We start from the raw sequence: 13,013 nt of genomic DNA on the forward strand, positions 1-13,013 counted from the left end.
GGTAGAATTCTGTGTATATGACTGTTTAGACAACTCCTATGAATAAAATCTTACAATTAATCAGGAGGTCTGAAAATGAGAGTTGTATATATCATTTATGTGCTCTGCATGGTATACTGTACTCCTACCTTATGACTATTCAATGGAGCATCGCCCTTTAATTTGTCTCATGGAGATGCATAGTCTGTCTGTGTCAAAATGCTTGCATGAGTATAATCTGGAAGCTGCTTTTCTTCTGAGTGCCAGTGTACTGGAACTCAGTGTTGAAAGCTTGAAATTCATGAGGTTTGTATTTCCTTGCATTCTCAACAAATACTGAATAACCTTCTGTAAATAATGATCCTTATTAAAGGATGAATACATGAAAACCCTTCAAGTTTTGCAGCTACTTTTTTCTTCTTTTGAGGAGAGGAGATTTGTATTTCCTCTCCCTTATGTGCCTGGCATAATAATGCAGGAGCACAAACTAAAGAAGTGGTAACAAGCAGCAGTGGTTCATGATGCCAATAGCACTGCAGTTTGGAAAATATGTTGTACCACTAAATTAACCAGTCTCAATTAAAATGTAAAGAATCTACACCACAAATTGTTCACTACTGGTATACTCATCTTTATCTTTTTTTATCCCTTAAAATGAATAAATGTTTTCTAGCAAAAAGGTCAGCTGTCAAATTTTCTAGGTTGTTCTTAAAAGCTACTTTTCTATTTTAAAACTTTTTTTTAATTATTATTTTAAAGGAAATATCCTTTAATGATCATGATTGTAAAATGTATCAGCGAAGATGAGCTGGTGAATCACTTCAAACAAATCATATTTGTATGTTAAACTTTATTCAAAATGCTGGTTGCCATAATTCCTTTCCATTAAAAAGGTCCAGATTTGGTGTTCTTAAGCTTTGCTAAGCCATTGGAGTTTGGATCCAGACTTCCTAATTTGTACAGTAAGGCTACGAACTTTAGTATTAATTTACTGTAATATTATTAAGAGTAAAATTTTGGTTTTAATCTGCAGCAAGATAGTACTTATTATACTGTTTCAGGTGGATCAGTTATATCAAAATTTGAAGTTACAAGCATGTGCTTGTAATTGATTCTCATATTGTGATGTATTTTCAGTTGTATTTCCCAAAAATTGTGTTTTCATTGCCTCTCAGTTTTCACCACATTGTGGGATAAACTTTTTGCAGTGTTCAGAAGATCCATTTTCTGTGCTACCAGAGCTAATCCCCTTGCATCATCTGGAATCAAGAGGGCTTTCCCTTTGTGTATTCAGTCCTTACATAAAGGAAACTCAGTCTATTTTGTTAGCATGTAAACTGGGATTTACTAAATACAATGAAGGCCAAAACTTCTAGCAGTAAGAATTTAGAGAAAGTAAATGTATGTTTCTTGGGAGGAAGAAAACTATTCATAACTGCCTTACACGTTTGGTGCTCATCATTCCACATGTATGAAGCCAGAAAAGGGAACATTTAAGATTTAGGTTATGTTGATACTGCAGAAAGAATGTGCCAAAATTTATGACTTAAATCTTAAATATCCATATTGCTAGTTGTGGATTAATCTCAAAATCCATACATAATGCAGAGAAACAGCCAAGCTCTGACTGGGCTTTAATGTGACTGCCCCATCCTGTCCTGAGCTAAACAGGTTTATGTGAATGAGCTTGGCAGCAGTTGCTGAATGTGAAGCAAGCTCTCATACATGTGTTCAGGCTCTGCCATAGAACTTGTGTGGAATATATATTCTGTTTCCAGAACCATTTTGAGCAGTTACAAGAGAGCCTCGATACCAAAAATCAGTCGTTTACTGATTAAGATTGGATAATTGTTCTGGACTGAAGTTATCCTTTTGATTCACATCAGCATCCTGGTGTTGATTGCTGCCTACTTGCAGAAGCAGTGGAGAAAGTGCATGGCAAGAATAAACTATTAGGACAGGAGAGGAGTAGAGAGAGGCTTGTACTTCTGGCAACAGTACTAAGTCATTTTACTTTAAGTGCTTGAGATAACAGCAGCATTAGTGCAGGTATGAAGGGGGCCCTGGACCTGTTGGTAGAAGATAGTGGAGAACTATCATCAGTATTGAAAGACTTTCTGAAATCAGGATGCAGAAAGTGGTTGCAAGAGATAATTCTGACTGCTGTCATTTTCATCATCATGCTTACTTGCTGTATAAATGCATCTTAACCTTTCTTTCCATTCAGTCATTATCCCTAGCAGTTTTCCACCTATGTTATTTAAAAAGATTAACATGATACAGCTCTACGTTGTAATAGGGCAGCTTGTATTTGTTGGAAAGGATTTAATTCATATGCACTTACAAATTTAAATTTCAGTGCTTCACTTTTTCCCCTATTTTCTGGAACCAATTTAAAACAATTTTTACTGGTTTAGATTTAGCTACAAATTTTATACTTCCCTTTTAATGCAGAAGATATCAGTATATTATAGAAAGTCACTGCACACAAATTGCATGCTGAACAAGGATATGGTTTGTGATTATGTTTCTCCCACACACGGGAGGGATATAGGTACCTATATCATATATACATACATACACACATACATATATACACAGATGCACAATTAGTGTTTGTGCTGCATACATTGAAGAAGGGCATCCAGTTTTTCCTCATTTATCTGCTTCTTTTTTTTTTTTGGAAAAAGGGATGCTATTTGTGTTTGTTTTTTAATTTACGTGGTAGGGAGGAATTTATGCAAGCAGTATTCCCTACCACCACCCCCAACCCTGATCTGTTCATGTAACTGACTTTTGAAACATCTATTACTTCATTTTTGTTACTTGAGTTCTGGCATTTTTAGCTCCCCTTTCTTCCCCTTAAATAACTCTTGGGCAATCTTTTCTTTTTTGCGCTTCCTAAAGGAACAACTGTGTCAGCTGTTTTTCTTTAAACATCAGCTTTTCATGTGGAATAGTCAATACTGGTTTTTACTAAGTCTTCTGTGAAAATGCCTCAAATAAATGGTTGCATTGAGTACCAGTCGCACAACGCTTCCCAGTCAACATACAGACAAAGAAAGTAAGAAAGAGGTACTTTAGTCATAGGTAGTTACAATGCGGAGTGGTGGTTCTAGAACCCGTAAACACAAACCAGCATTTCTCTCTTGATTTTTCTTGCAGTCAATAAGCTTAAAAATAATAACAATAAAAAACAAGTCTTAACCTCTCCTGCAAGTGTTATTAAAAAATTACAGCCAAATGAATTCTGTCTAGGAATTACTATATGACTAGGGAGTATTCTTTCATCCATTCAAACAGTAATTTTTTGTCATTTGTGCAACCAAATTCAAGAAGCAGACTCCTCAAAAGCCCCCATCCACCATGACAAGCTCAGATGTGACGAGTGCATTCTTAATCTTGGGTTGTAAACAAAGTCTGGAGAGTTCTCAGATGAACTTTTGTAATACAGTTGGTCATTTAAGCTCAAATCCCTAAATAGGGAATTCTATGTAGTTTTAAAAAATATATATTTATTAGCATCACGGAAAAAACTACTTGTAATGTGTTATTGGTCATTTGACCTCATTTTTTCAGGATGCTTAATAAAATGCTGATTACTTTTCTTTAGCTAGTAAAGCAGTTAATGACTTTTCCTGGCTTATTGGGATTATTCAGACAGTCTCATTGCAGATAAAAGTACTCAGTCTAATTTTTTAATAAGATAAAATTATTTGTAATTCAAACTACTTTTCCTATTAGATCTTGTGCTTGGGGTATAAGTAGAGAAGGCCCTTCTCTTGCTAGAAGAGCAGAACTCTGTAGCAAAAAATAAAGATGAAATTGGTAGTTTACCAAATTCAGATTTCTGTTCCTTGTATTTGAGCTTCACCATCCATTTTTGTCCATTCTGCCAGTCTGTTTTCTCCTTATATTTATCAAATACATAATCTTTTCTTCTGTCTCTCTAAGCAGCAGTCTTTAATTTTCTGTTTGTATTTCTTCAGATATGCAGTCAGGATTCACTGTTAGCAGTTCTGTTAAATACAAGCCCACAAATATTTGTGGAATGGCTCAGTATGTATCTCACTACATTGACCTAGTAATTTTTTTCAGATTTATACTTTATACTACTTTGCTATTTAATCATACTGTATTTTATGTAACAGAAATGGCAGATAGTTGTACTTAAAACATTTTTAGGGTGGATTGCCGTAAGTATTGTCCAGTAAAACTGTGCAACACAGATGTCAGCTGCACAAAAATCTGCCTAATTGTTCTGATGTGCCATTTTTGTCTCTTAGATCGACTGGAGCAGGAGGACTTCTTTATTCCTTGTCTGGATTCTGCTGTCTAACAATTGCTTTGAGCTTTCATTATGGCCTGCTGTACTCCAATCATAGGTTTTGTGCAGCTTCCCTTAACTATCTCCAGCACCCTTTTCACCACTTCCTCCTTATGGTGAAGTCCTACCCCAGGCCCATAACTTCTAATGGCATTAATGGTTGTGAAAAGTTCAAAGAGGAAGCAACAAGATGTTATCACTACACTAAATCATCTCATGATCTCAGTGTTGTAACTTTTTGTTTAGGACTTTGTTGTTGCCAAAACAAGGAAAAACTAGCTTAGGGAGCCATTTTCAGTTGCTGAGTAGACTTTGAGAGATTCAGTGATTATTATAGGAGTTCTCATGACTAGATATTAGTTATGAAGTGTGCACATATTCTTATTTCGATGTTATATATTTTCAGGGGAAAACACATGCATGACTTGTATTCTTTTTCTCAGTAATTGGTTATAAGCTTTTAAACCTCTGGAATAGCAGCAAATAAAAAATTTAAGTAGTCTTCCTTTTGTACTGAGAGGCCTTTTAGTTATTTTGCTGCTTGTTGTGTTCATGCATGAACTATGTATTCATTAAGTATTGCTTTTTGTAGAAACTCATGAACACTGTAGTTGGAGTAGGGAATGCAGTTACAACAGGATTTGATTTTTTATTTTTTTTTCTGATGCTCTGTTAACATTCCGATGTTCTCTGACCTTAGGACTTGTGAATCACTTCTATGCTTGAGACTGCTGGCTAAGGATACTAATTATTACTGAGATTATCAAACATAGATCATACAGTTACATATTGGCTAAGTAAATCACAGTGTTCATTCTGAAGTATTCACATTTAACAATGTGAAGGGCACATTGTTAAAACATTTTGTATAATCTTGTTAAACTTGTTTCCTCTCCTTTGATGGATTATTGTAACAGAAGTCTCCGCGTTTGTCTTTCACTTATCTGTCTCAGTTCTTCGTCTCTCCCTCTAGTGTGTCTTTTGATGGGGGGAAATACAAAAAAACAAAAAACAAAACAAAACAAAAAAAACTGATTCAGACTGCAACATGTGGCGCTGCATAACAGGGGAGTGGTAACTTCCTTTCAATGGCTGAACAGAAACTCTTAAAATAGAGCTGGAAGTTGACAAGTTATGGTCCTTTAAACTGGGTTCAGATTTTCTTATTTACTCTGGCTATGGTGCCAGAGTAAATAAATCCTGTTAAGCATTTTGCAGTTTGGCTTCTTTTCTTTCTGATTTGTTAATGTGGATATTTATGATTTGTCCACTTTGTTTCTGTTTGAAACATAATTTTGGAAGCCTGTTTTTTTTGTCATCTTACATTAAAAAAAAAAAAAAAGTAGCATTAGTGATTGTTTTGCAAAGTAAATTGTGTTCCAGGATCATTTTCCTATGGACAAGTTAAGGTCCCTGAAAAGTCATTTCAATGTAAATGTTGAGACAAGCTTTAGATTTAACAATATCAACTACAGTTTTAAAGCATATAGTTTTAAAACATTTTATTCCATATTCATTAGTAACATCAAAGCTCAGCAAGACACTTAAAGGAAAGTTATTTTTTTATAAGCTGATGTGCTTTATTTGATTTTTGATTCTGAACGTTTTCAGTGCAGGCTAAATGGGAAATGAATGTCAGGAATGATCTAGGTAGGCCTTTTACATATTCGTTCTAACACTGCAAGGTTTAAATTTAAATTTGTGGTTGCCCTCCCTATGAAGCGTTGCTTGAGGAAAATAAACTGAGTGGGACATGTATTTTTTTATTTTTTTTTCCTTCACTAAATATCTTGGCAAAAGATGTATGTAGCAGTTCAGCAGCTAAACTATATACTGAATATCATCATGCATTCAGGGCTTTATTGAATTAAATTTATTACAGGTGGTTGCTGTCCCATAGTCCAGGATAAGCTGAAATAAATTCAGATATAGTGAACGTAAAATAGGAGACTATGTTTTCCAGTGTGTTAGAGAAAGTATAGCAGTTTATAGTTTGTCTCTTTTGTACTTATTTTTGCAGAATAATTTCTTAGATGTGTTAGGTGACAAGTAATAGTTTTTTGGACATTTGTGGAGTACTATTTTTAACTGCAAGAAGCATAAAAATTACATAGATGCTTGTTTGAAAATAACATATATGCAGTACAGGCAGTCACACCTTCTTAGGGTAGCTAAAACTGCTCATAAAAAAATTCCATGGTTTTATTTCAGTGTATTAGTTACCTTCATCTTATTTTACTGGTCAAGAATGTTATTACAAAGTGACTTGTTGATTAATGCATTCATATTTCCTGTTAACAGGGATTCCGGAGTCCTGTCATCCTTAATCTTGATGGCTAGATGACTAATAGCTTTGACTACAAGCATAATCTAATTGTACTCACATATTTGAGTGAAGCTCAGGGGCTTTGTATGTAAGAGTGGAGGAAAATGGTCCCAAGAAGAGAGAATTCGGACTTGTTTTTCAGATACTCATTGACTCTGAACTTTATTTTTTATCAACTGTAGTAAGCATTGCTATTCCAAGGAAAATAAGTCACAACTGAATATGTAAGCTTTATTTTAAAAAAATTAATAATAAAAAAATTTGACTGGATGGATGTTGTCTGAGGGTATTTACTAAAAGTGTCAAGCTGTGTTAGTTTTGGTGGAATCTGCCTCAGGCTTCAACCTTGTCCTTTTCTTAAGTTTACTGAAGTGCCAGAGCTCATCTTCCATCTTTTCTTTAGACATTTCTCTGCTTCTGCAAGGATGAGAAGGAACAGAAACTTTTCTTAAATTACTCTTGTTTTGTGTTGTTGTTTGTTGTTTTTTTTTCTTTAATGGATTTTTTTTTTCTCTACGTTTCAATAGTAAGCAAGTTGCAATTAATACATGGCCTCAGTACCCAATACCTCAACTGCTATGTGGTAAGAAACAAGTAGTGATTCCGTGGATTATGAAGAGTCATTGGCAATTCTGTGCTATAAATGCAGTGAAGATATTTCTCTGGATCTTCAGGAATTCCAGGATAAGGTGGAGGAAGAAACTAATGAGAACAGAGAGAGAGAGTAGAAGCAGGACTGGGATGAAGAGACTGGGTATTTCTGGAGTTCGTGGCTGTCAGTGTGTAAAGAGAAGGAGAAATAACAGTTTTCTGCAGGAAGTCTGTTAGGCCTGGGGAAGCATATGATTAGCAGGATCTAACCACTTATATTATGTTGTCCCACCTGCCTAAAATTGGAAGGAATTTAGTCCAGGAGCACCTAGTACCAACACTCCTCTGTTAAACAGGTAGCCGTGGAAGTCCCACTCATTTCACTCACTTCTCCAAGGAAGGAGTACTCCTTACTGTTTCTGCTGCTTCTCTTAGTTCTGCCCTTTATCTAAAACATGTTACCCCATGTTTGAATGTTACTTTGGTTCTTTTTAACTTATTTGGGAAAGTTTTTATTTGCTTGTGTATTTGATATCAGATGCAATTTTCCAAATAATATGCTATTATCATACTGTGTTACGAAAGCCATACCATTACAAAAACTTCAGCCTACAGAAGGCAGTTTCTTTGAAAGAGGTGCAACCCAGGTTTGTGATGTGACCTCCTTCAATCTACTTAAAGGTTATTTCATGTAACCTATGATCATGGATGACATACAGTTATATATAGTTACAGAGACTATCTACTATTATTAAACAAGAAGAGCTGAGAAGCAGGGTTAAATATTATTCACACAAATGTCAAATTTCTACTTGGTAATTTTCATGGTTTTCAAAATTTTTAGCAGCTTCTCAGTTCGTCATGCATTCTTGCTTTTTGTAAAAACTCTTGCAACAATAGCCATTCTTCCTTGCAGCCTCAGTTATTTCGCACTGTCACAAATCTTGAGTTTTCTGTATTCAGATAGGAATGTGATTCTAGTGCTACCATTTTTTGGTTTGTTTTTTCCTCGTGTTATGTGCAAGACAACACTTAACATCAGTATACTGTTTAGACAATTTCCCATTTTGGACACTTTTTCATCTGTCTCATTTTTCCCTTTTGACTGTCAAACACATTGTTTTACAAGTTATATTGCCTCTCCTACTAAATAAGCACTGTATGTATTTTTTTTTTTTTGTCTCTTCTGGGATACCAATTATTACCTCCTTAGGTAATATCGTTTCCCATGTAGCCTTTTCTATCTGCCATATTGGGTTCAGGCTAGGTTGCTTGGTAGCTCAGGCTTCTGTAGGTATCTTTTTGCTCAAGCAGGAATGTCCAATTCATTTTTTTTTTTTTTTGCAGAGTCCAAAGTGTGATGGGAACCCAACTATTCATTTGTAAGTTAGTGTGAGTACCAACATCCTAAGTATACCAACATTTGTCTATGGTTCCTCCTGAAACTCCATGTCTTTTCTTACTAAGATTCTCAAAAATAAAAATAAATAAATGAAAAAAAAAAATCCTAAGCATGGCAACCAGGCATGGTTGCTGTACCTTCTGTCCTTATAGCATACCTTTTACCTCCCATTTCTTAAAAGAGAAAAGGAGATTTTTCTTAACAGGGAAAATCTACAGAAATACTAGAGAGAGAAATACTACAAAATCTAGTTTCGCCTTTTAAGAGTATGACAGCTTGGTATGTGTTCTGATATAATGTTGAGGAGAATGGTAACAGACATGTCAGGCAAAGCCTCGTGTATAGTTATTATTATGGGCAAAAAAATACATTGTTTCTTTTACACACAAAATAATAGGATATGCTGTCATTTATTTTCTTGTTGTAAATTATGTTTTGCTCAGCATTCTACTAGTGCTATATTTGCATCTCCTGTTGCAGATAATTCATTAATGTTTCATGCTGGTGGCAGTCATTCTCTAAACCTTTTGTAACAAAAGGCTTTTCATCATCAGTAGGTTACCAATATGGTCAAGTGATACTGATGAAATTACTTACTTTCTTCTAAATTGAAATGATACTCAACAAAGGTTATCTGCAAGTCAAATAGACTTTAGTATGGTGGTTTGGTATTACCTTTTGGTATTCCTGGCATGCACTTACTCATTGAACACTTCTCTAGTTGGGAATAGTAAAATCATCTGCAAAGCTGCTTGGATAATAAGAACCATAAAAAGCCAAGCTCTTTGGGTGAGGCTAAAAACATACAAGCACCAGAAGCTGGAGGGGTTAAAGTACGTGTGTAAAGTGCCAACCAAAGGTAAGGAGCCTTGATCCATGACAAGTTCACACAGAGATTAGCCTGGAGCTGTTGTTTGTATGCCAGCAAATATAGTGTATTTTCATAGCGAAGTGTGTCAAGATTTTTCAGAATTCAAAATCACTTTTTTTCCTTAGCCTTGTCAGAAGTATTTATCTAGTAGTTCTGTGCAATAACAACCCATACTTCAAAATATGTGAATTTATGATAAATTAACCTATAATAGCTATTTTTTTTAAGATGTTTCATTGAAGTTGTTGTGCTTTGAAATATTATAGTAAACAAGCAAACAAATTGCAGAATGCTTGAGGTTAGAAGAGACCTCTGGAGGTCCGACACGCTGCTCAGGCAAGGCCACCCAGAGCAGGGTGCCCAGGACCACGTCCAGGTGGCTTTTGAAGATCTCTGAGGGGAGTCCACACCTCTCTGGGCAACCTATGCCACTGCTCAGCAGAGTTTTTGTTGTTTTTTACTGAAAGTGTTTCCTGATGTTCAGTTAGACCCTTTCTGTGTTTCAGTTTGTGTCCACAGCCTCTTGCGTTGCATGAGGGTGCTCCAGGCCCTGAATTACCTTAGTAACCCATTGTAGGCCAGTAGCTCCATGTCGCTTGAACTGGGAAGCCCAGCACTCCAGGTGCAGCCTCACCAGTGCTGAGCAGAGGAGAGCACCTCCCTCCACCTGCGGGCAGGTCTCCTCCAGGATACTGCTGGCCTTCTTTGCAACAAGGCCACGTTCACGGTTCGTGTTCAACTTTGGTGTCTACTAGGACTCTGAGGTCCTTTTCTGCAAAGCTGCTTTCCAGATTGGAAAGAAACCATAACACTAAATATTTTTCCTTAAGCTAGGAGGGTCAGTTTCTTGTACGGTTCAGTTTTTAAGTTGCAGAACCATTTTTTGATGGTGACTGTAGTAGTTTCATAGCACTGGAAAAAAAAAATACAATTACAGTTCGGTTGCCTTTACAAACATTTTTGGGACCACTTATTAATTTTCAGTCCTACCTTAAAATAGAACTGTGCAAGATGCGATATAAAAGATATGTAATGCATAATATAAATCAGCATGGAAGCCTTCCCTTTCCTAGAAAGTGGGTTAAAATAAATGGAATGCAACAAGATAGCTGCTTTTTTGGTTTTGTTCCTACCCTTCAACATCTCTTCATCTTTTTCTCTGGGAAAAATATTTTGGCAGAAATTTCTTAACCTTCATTCTCTTTTGGATCGCTAATGGAAGAAAGGACAAATGTTGTAATAATGCTTTGGTATCTTTAATTGGCTTGATATTACAAGTAAGAAATACCCTGAACTAACAAAATAACTTTATTTTTATTATAAAAAAAAAAAGGGGGGGGGGGGGGTGGGAGGGTGTGTCTTTTCCCCTGACATCACCCAATCCCCTGCCAAAGGGGTTATTCATGAGTTGCTAGGCTGAAGATCTCTGCTGGTCAGGGTCAGTGGAGTGTTTCCCAGTAAGGAGCAGCAGTTTGTTCATTCAGGTCATAAGTCACTTTGGGCCCAGGAGCATTACAACAATGTACAGTACAGATTTTGGAGGGAGCTGAGAGCCCTTAAAACCTGTGGTCAGATCATAATGCTTGATGTTCTTAAAGTTGTTAGCAAGCAAGGACTGTGTCTTTGGTATCTTCCTAGTCCACTTACGGTTTGTAGTTCTTTGTTTCTGCCCTCCCAATACTTTCTCAGGTTACTTAGCTCACCCATTTCCATCATTTGGTTTTAATACAAGAATCATCTTCAGTAATTGTGTTATGATAGTATTTTTAAAATCAAACTTTGCAAATCCAATAGCTGAGTGCTGAGTAGAAAGTATACTGTGTTGTCTTAAAATTACTTTCTTTCAAGTTTAATAGGAGTACAGATCAGACATGCTGCACTTTTAGTGATACCTAACTATGAGGAGAAAATCAGTGTGATCACAATTTCTAATTTGTTGTAATCACATAAACATGCAATACTCACCTCCTTACCTGAGGCACTCTTCTGTTAGAGAGAAGTCCCATTTCCCTAACTGTGAGTTGGTGTTGGGTTTCCATGTGCTGTTGGGTTTCCCCAGTCTTCGCTGCTGTTCAGGGTTTATTATTGAGGAGCACCTGTTTTTTATGGGCAAAATCCTGTTTTGCGTTTCCCATAAAGCTTGCCCTTGACTCAACAGTTTCCAGTGACCACAACCAAAATCAGAGCTTCTCAGGAAACGCTGAATGTGATACGGTAGGTCTGGACCTGCTCTTGCAGTGCTGCTCTTCATGCTATGCTTCACATTTGTGGTAGTTCTAATAAAAGGTTTAATCAGAGCAGTGCTCAATTGATTTCCATGTTTGGCTGGTTTTCTTTTGTTTAGCTGCTCTATCAGCAATACCTGAACGTGCAAGAGCAGGTAAACATGTCAGGCTCTCAGGTTTTAAAAATACTGTAGGGTTGGTGCTGAAAAATACGGGAGCACTGTCTGTGCTCTTTCTCCCAGCTAAACCATCCCAACATTTTAGCAACTTGTTATAGACGTTCTGAAATGTAGATAGGGCTCTCACTTAAGAAGACACAGGAGAGCTGGGTGGCTTCAGTAGCAGCAGTGGTGTGCTTTGGTTCAGCATCTTCAGTTCATTTGTAGTGGATTCTAGGAATTTAAATCACTCTTAAGACCTTCTGCTGCTTTGCCAGCTTGTGTCATTACTAAAAATAGCTATCATTAATAATTGTCAGTTCCTTTAAAATAAAATAACTAAATAAAGCAGTCTCTTCATTGTTTTGGGTATTGTTAAACAAGCACAGTAATGAATCCATCTACTTAACTTATAAGGTAGTTGTCATAAAAAATAATCTTTTTTTTTTTATTTAAAAGGTTATTCATTAAATGTTACAGATTTGCCTGCTGGGCACTTTTATTTTTGTTCTTGCATTAATGGAGTGGATTTGACAGTTTCTAAAATATTTGAAAGGATACATATTGTTTCAAATAGTCTAAAGAATACAAAATATGGAAGTGAAATGTAAGATTGTTAACTAGACACAGATAGGCTTCTTGCAATAGGGAAGGGGGGCAAAAAATTCCGGAAGACTTCTGGGAAATGGAAGTAGCTATTGATATATTGATACTGAGATATCTATTGAAGTTATATGCATCTTCTACCTTTGCTTCTCCTTCAATTCTTGAAAAGAAAATGGTTGTAGAGTGCAAACTACCATTTAAAAGTAGTGTTTTAATTTTTCTCATTTAGCCTAAGTGAAGTTCCGTGAGTGTCCATAAAAGATACTAAACCGAACCTTTACTGCATCTTAAATACCATCTTCAGTAGTTCTAGTATGCCAAAGAAAACTTATTCAGCTAAATTGACAGCCAAATTTATAGAGTAAATAACTTTTTTAGCTAAATTTGTAGTTAGCTTGAAGGAAGTATAGTGGAAATATAGTTTAACCAGTTAGTGCATCCTATTTCTTACTGTTTCATAGAAAAGTCCTGGTGTCTTCAGTTTCTGTCAGGGGAGGCTCTTCACCTGGGACAGTAAGAGATAAATGA

General features: G+C 36.1%; 1 protein-coding gene across 2 annotated transcripts in view; it reads left to right on the forward strand.

Annotated features, from left to right (window-relative positions):
• Positions 1 to 13,013, forward strand: part of SPRED1 (sprouty related EVH1 domain containing 1) — a 60,183-nt gene that overhangs the window by 21,544 nt on the left and 25,626 nt on the right. Inside the window, exon 2 of one of the 2 annotated variants that reach the window (XM_084287539.1) lies at positions 8,571 to 8,615. The exons of the other annotated variant lie outside the window; for it this stretch is intronic. Coding sequence (XP_084143665.1) covers positions 8,571 to 8,615 — 45 coding nt within the window. The remainder of the gene's footprint in view (positions 1 to 8,570; positions 8,616 to 13,013) is intronic. 2 annotated transcript variants of the gene reach the window in all.

The sequence above is a fragment of the Netta rufina genome, assembly GCF_964035555.1.
Source record: "Netta rufina genome assembly, chromosome: 5".
Lineage (NCBI taxonomy): Eukaryota > Metazoa > Chordata > Aves > Anseriformes > Anatidae > Netta > Netta rufina.